Genomic DNA, 5000 nt, shown 5'->3' with positions numbered 1-5000 from the left:
GATAGTCAGGTAACGACTGCTCCTTTTTTTCCGACTGTGGAGACTTTGGATCAACGAGGTCTAACTCTATATCTTGTGGGCATCTTTCGTTACAGCTGCCCGTCGAGTGGCCGTTAATGGTAGTCTGTGGTGAACTGCTCTGTGGTGAACACGACATGTTGCCCGACTGACTGACCTGGCCTTTGATTGCTCGCGCGCCGCTGTTGTTTACACTGTTGTCCTTGGCGTTCCTGTGTCCTAGGTTTCCAGCAAATGAACTGTCAGTAGCTGGCCCTTTCTGGCCATTTTCGGCATCGGGGCCTGGTGCTGTGCTCTTCAGAGCAGTCTGTGGAACAATGAAACCGAGAGGTTGTGTAATAGGGTACAGTAAAAAATGTCCTTTCCCTATCAAAGGCCGTGGTGTCGGTAGTGGGAAGTCCATTGGCGGCTTGCGCCTCGGCCTGGAGTCCGACAGAAGGCTTTCCACGCTAAAGGGATTGAGTTTTTGAAGAGTGGAAGACCTACTGTTGGAGCACAGGTTTGACTGCTGACCGCTGTCGGATGAGTCCAGCTCGGATCCATTCGCGTCTTGGTCTGCGTTTCTTTGGTTCTGGAGTTTCTGTGGAGTTTGGTCGCAGCTTGGTTGCGTTTGGTTTCGGCCCATGTCGCAAATGCTTTGTTCACTGTCCGTTACTTGTGACAAGCCACTGTCACTGTCAGATCCTGGGGTGTGAAATAAGTCCCCGGAAATGAGTTTGTTCTGGGACTTTAAAAGCCTTCTTTCTTGTTTCCTTTTCTTCTTCTCCATCCTCTCTAGTTCTCTGCGAGCAATTTCCTCTGGGTCCATTGGCTCGCCGCTGCAGGTCGTCGGATGAGAGTTGTGTGCTGGTCGGCCCGGCCCTTTCTTCGTGTTCTCCTTTTTTCTCCATTTCGCCCTTCGGTTTTGAAACCATACCTAAACACGAAAAAAAAAGACATTAATTTTCATGACATTAAAATAATGCCAATTATGAAATAGACCTATATATAAAAATATATTCCTTCTTTTAAACATAGTAGGCTATAGATTATATGTATTTAATAGATCATTCATTTACATATTCACTTATACATATAGGCTATATAGGTCCTATACACTTACATAGGGCCTATATATATATATATATATATATATATATATATATATATATATATATATATATATATATATATACATATATATATATGTTAGTAGGCTATATAACATTATAATATGCAATGCTGTAGTTAAATATTTGTGTGATAGAAAATGTATTTTCTTTTTTGTTGTTTATGAAATAGGCTACTAAAAAAAGAAAACATTTAGCTAAATTGTGCATTGCCAGTATGTTTATAGAATGTTGTTGGCTATATTTAGGATTGAATATGTATTATAAGTGTGATATTGTTATAATAAATTGAAAATAGGCCTGTCTATTAAAGGAAAATAAAACGCAATTAATGCTGTTCTAAAAGTAGGCCGCATCCTAAAACATATAGGCTAGATGAATTACATTATACGCTCCATAAATGTTTAGGCAATGAGTTTTGATAAATAGGCCAAATGTTTGATTCGATTATTTCAGACCATGATAACAAACGTATACGCCTGACAGGCTATTTTGCGTAGCGAAATCTGAACAGAGCAATGTCTTCTGATCACAAACATCCATCACATTAAATTTAGTAATATTTTATAAGAATTGTGAACAATTCATGTATAGCCTATCTTTTCAACCGATATCACAAAACATAGCCTATCACCCGACTTTAGGCTATGTAAAATAGAATCATAAAAATAATTTTTTGAATGATTTTATTTAATCTTAGTTCAAGTCGGTATCTTGATTTGTTTATTTCTGCTAACAGTGGGGCCTTGTATAGTCCACAAAATACATTATAAAACAACAACAACAAAAGACTATTTCGTCCACAAACACTTGCCGTTTTTTTAAATAATTTAAACTTTAAATAAAAGGTTCCTTAACCTTAATGAAGGTAATTTGAAAACAGAAGCATTTTCAAAATTAAGACATTCTGTGTTTTGTACAAAAACATTTCATGGAGAGAAAGATACCAAAGCAGAACTAAAAAATAAAAAACAGGGTTAGCCTATTCATAAAACCGTATGTGTTCACATCTTTTGAATTGATCTGTTTAACGGCACACAAGACATGAAAGATAAATTCAGTGTATTTACCTGCACCCTCGATTCTATCAAATCCAATCTCAGAGCAAGTGCTTCTCTCATGAACACATCTGGATAGTGACTTTCATTAAAAGCCTTCTCTAATTCTTCCAGCTGCCAGCCAGTGAAATTGGTACGAGTTCGTCTTCTTTTACAACCCGGGCTATCCTTCTCTGGATCTCCCGAATCTATGTGAGAAACAATAAATTAGCATCGCTCGTAACTTGTACAGTTGTGTCCACCAAAACAGTTGGCCCACTAAAATTCTATTTCTGCCTAAATGTGTGAGAAAGGATAGCGAGAAAAATGAAAGCCATCAGTTTTCTTTTCTCAGCAAAGCAACAATAGCAAGAAAATTATACGGAGAGAGGGAAGTAGCCTATATACGTGCTGTCAATAATTTTGTAGAATATTTTATATTAGCCTCTCTTCCTTATTAAAGTCAGTCTGCCTTAATTCCAATAAACTAGCACGATGAGAGAACCCTTTGTTTTGTTTCCCTGGGTTATTCTTCAAAGCTTTAAGGGGGAGAAGAAAAAAAAAATCTTTGTTTTACAACATGACAAAAACACGCTTTCCTTCGTCCACCAAAGTCCCTCATGCCAGTTTAGGACAAGTGTCTGTTTGCTTACCTGTCAGTTTGTACTGTTGGTTATCTCCATTCATCCCGCAGCCAGACGACAAGAGATGGTTAGAATTCACCACAGAAGCCGCGCACGAGCCGTTAAGTAATCCGTCTATTGAGAAAGGAACCGCGGCCGTGGATTGAAGTTGATGACCGGCTAATTCGTACACATGATGGTGGCTTAGATGGTACGGGAAGCCCACCATCCCACCGAGCGAGCCTCCGAACTGGGCATGAGGTGGATCCAGTATCCTGCTGTCCATCATCTCCCAGGCAAAAGGAAACGACGTCTGGTGGTTGGTGATGTGAATTTAAAAAACATGCAGCGAGAGTGGCCAGCGAGGAGGGGACATGATGTGGAGAGTAGGATGAGCTGTTCTTTATCAACACGAAGCTTCCAATAATTAGCTTAGGCTCTGGGAATTTGAGACCAATGAGAAACGTTAATCGGCGCTGACGTCAGAGACGTAGTCTGAAAACGCTTTCCATATCGATTGCTAATTAAACCTGACATCCACCTCAATAAACAATATCAGAGCTGTCACAACAAGACAGGAGGGCTTTGATAAGAACTACATCACGACTACACAGGGGGCCTTAGAGGGAGAGCGATCAGATTTGATACACAGTTAAACGCTAAATAGACACTGAAATCTCACCTCGGACTGCAGCCACACAGAGCGTCGGATTCATCACCGTTTGAGACAATGTCCCTCTATTCATCTCGAATCTTTTGCACACACAAACAAACACACACAAAAAAAGAAAAGAAAACGAGGAGGGAAACAAACACACAACCGTACCGATTCGTCAAGTCGAAATGTTGCCATGTGAACAGGTAAGATTGCTAGTGCAATGCTGACAAATTGACCGACCCACTATAGCCTATTTATTTATGTGGCGATTTTATAGGCAACTTGTCACAAGTTAATCCGAAGATATTCGTCAAACAGAGCTGTCAAATTTAACTCCGAACTACAACCAGACGCGTCACGAGTCTAACACAATGCTTTAAAAAAAAAAAAAAAAAAAAAAAAAAAGCCTGAAAATGACGCGAACCTACTCATTTGATGTGCCGGAGGAATAAATGAACTTTTAATTACACGATAGCTAATTAGAAGACACTCGACATTTAACAGAAAATTAGATATATTTCCCCTGCCATAGCACTCGTGTAATTAATGTCATTTTAACAACTGATGTAGCTACAAATTGCGCGCGGTTTATTTGTGGTCATTGTGTAGGCTATATAATATCATGCATGCTTTAAATTACAACATTTGCTACACCTCCGAAACAATATTGGTTTATTAATGTAAGCAGCTCTCCCATGCATTAATTAATATTTTATTGCAACCCGACAGTGTGCCATTAAGGGGGGGGGGGGGGGGGGGGGGATACAAAACAACAGTGAGAAAGTAAATAATTATTTAGTCTATCATCATTTTATATTCTGAATTAAGTTAAGGTCAGGTAGCCTAATGGTTGGGTGCACTTTAATCTAACAGTGTCATTAAGCAATCTTGCATTAATGTGTGTATGTATATATATATATATATATATATATATATATATATATATGTGTGTGTGTGTGTGTGTGTGTGTGTATGTATATATATATATATATATATATATATATATATATATATATATATATATATATATATATATATATAGCCTTCACTCTCTCACACACACACACACACACACACACACACACACACACACACACACACACACACACACACACACACATATATATATATATATATATATATATACATACATACACACACACTAATTTATGCAAGTGAACTGTGTTCATTGAGAATGGTGATCAATCCCACCGCTTTAAGAGGACGTCCTGTCCCCCCTACTCATTACAGAGAATTAATTCGACTTTATTTGGCCAATGTCTGGAGTTGTCATAATGTTAATCTGAGTTGAAATTTCGCTCCCCACTCATTCCCTGACCCTTGGCACTCGGATTGGCGTGTTGTAATAACCCGAATCTTTCAACAGAGGCCCTGATAATTGTTACCTTATTAGCATGCAAATTGTTTAATTAATATTATTATGAGGAACTATATAATCCGTTCGTCTCTTGACCTCGAGCCCAACTAGCACCCCACTGCATTTCAATGTTTAAATTTTAATGAACCCTTTAAAAATGTCTCAAGATCTAGCCTT

General features: G+C 38.5%; 1 protein-coding gene across 1 annotated transcript in view; it reads right to left on the bottom strand.

Annotated features, from left to right (window-relative positions):
- Positions 1-3537, bottom strand: part of uncx (UNC homeobox) — a 3839-nt gene extending 302 nt beyond the window's left edge. Inside the window, exons 1-4 of the mRNA XM_079886043.1 lie at positions 3470-3537; positions 2818-3226; positions 2198-2373; positions 1-934 (exon numbers count right to left, since the gene is read on the bottom strand). The exon at positions 1-934 is cut by the window's left edge and continues 302 nt beyond it. Of these exons, the coding sequence (XP_079742169.1) occupies positions 1-934; positions 2198-2373; positions 2818-3076 (1369 nt within the window). The 5' untranslated portion in view covers positions 3077-3226; positions 3470-3537. The remainder of the gene's footprint in view (positions 935-2197; positions 2374-2817; positions 3227-3469) is intronic.
- Between the last annotated feature and the right edge of the window lie 1463 nt (positions 3538-5000).

This window comes from Squalius cephalus (genome assembly GCF_949319135.1).
Source record: "Squalius cephalus genome assembly, chromosome: 1".
Classification (NCBI taxonomy): Eukaryota; Metazoa; Chordata; class Actinopteri; order Cypriniformes; family Leuciscidae; genus Squalius; species Squalius cephalus.
The sequence above is the reverse complement of the archived record's forward strand: the minus strand, read 5'-3'. Positions and strand labels throughout refer to the sequence as shown.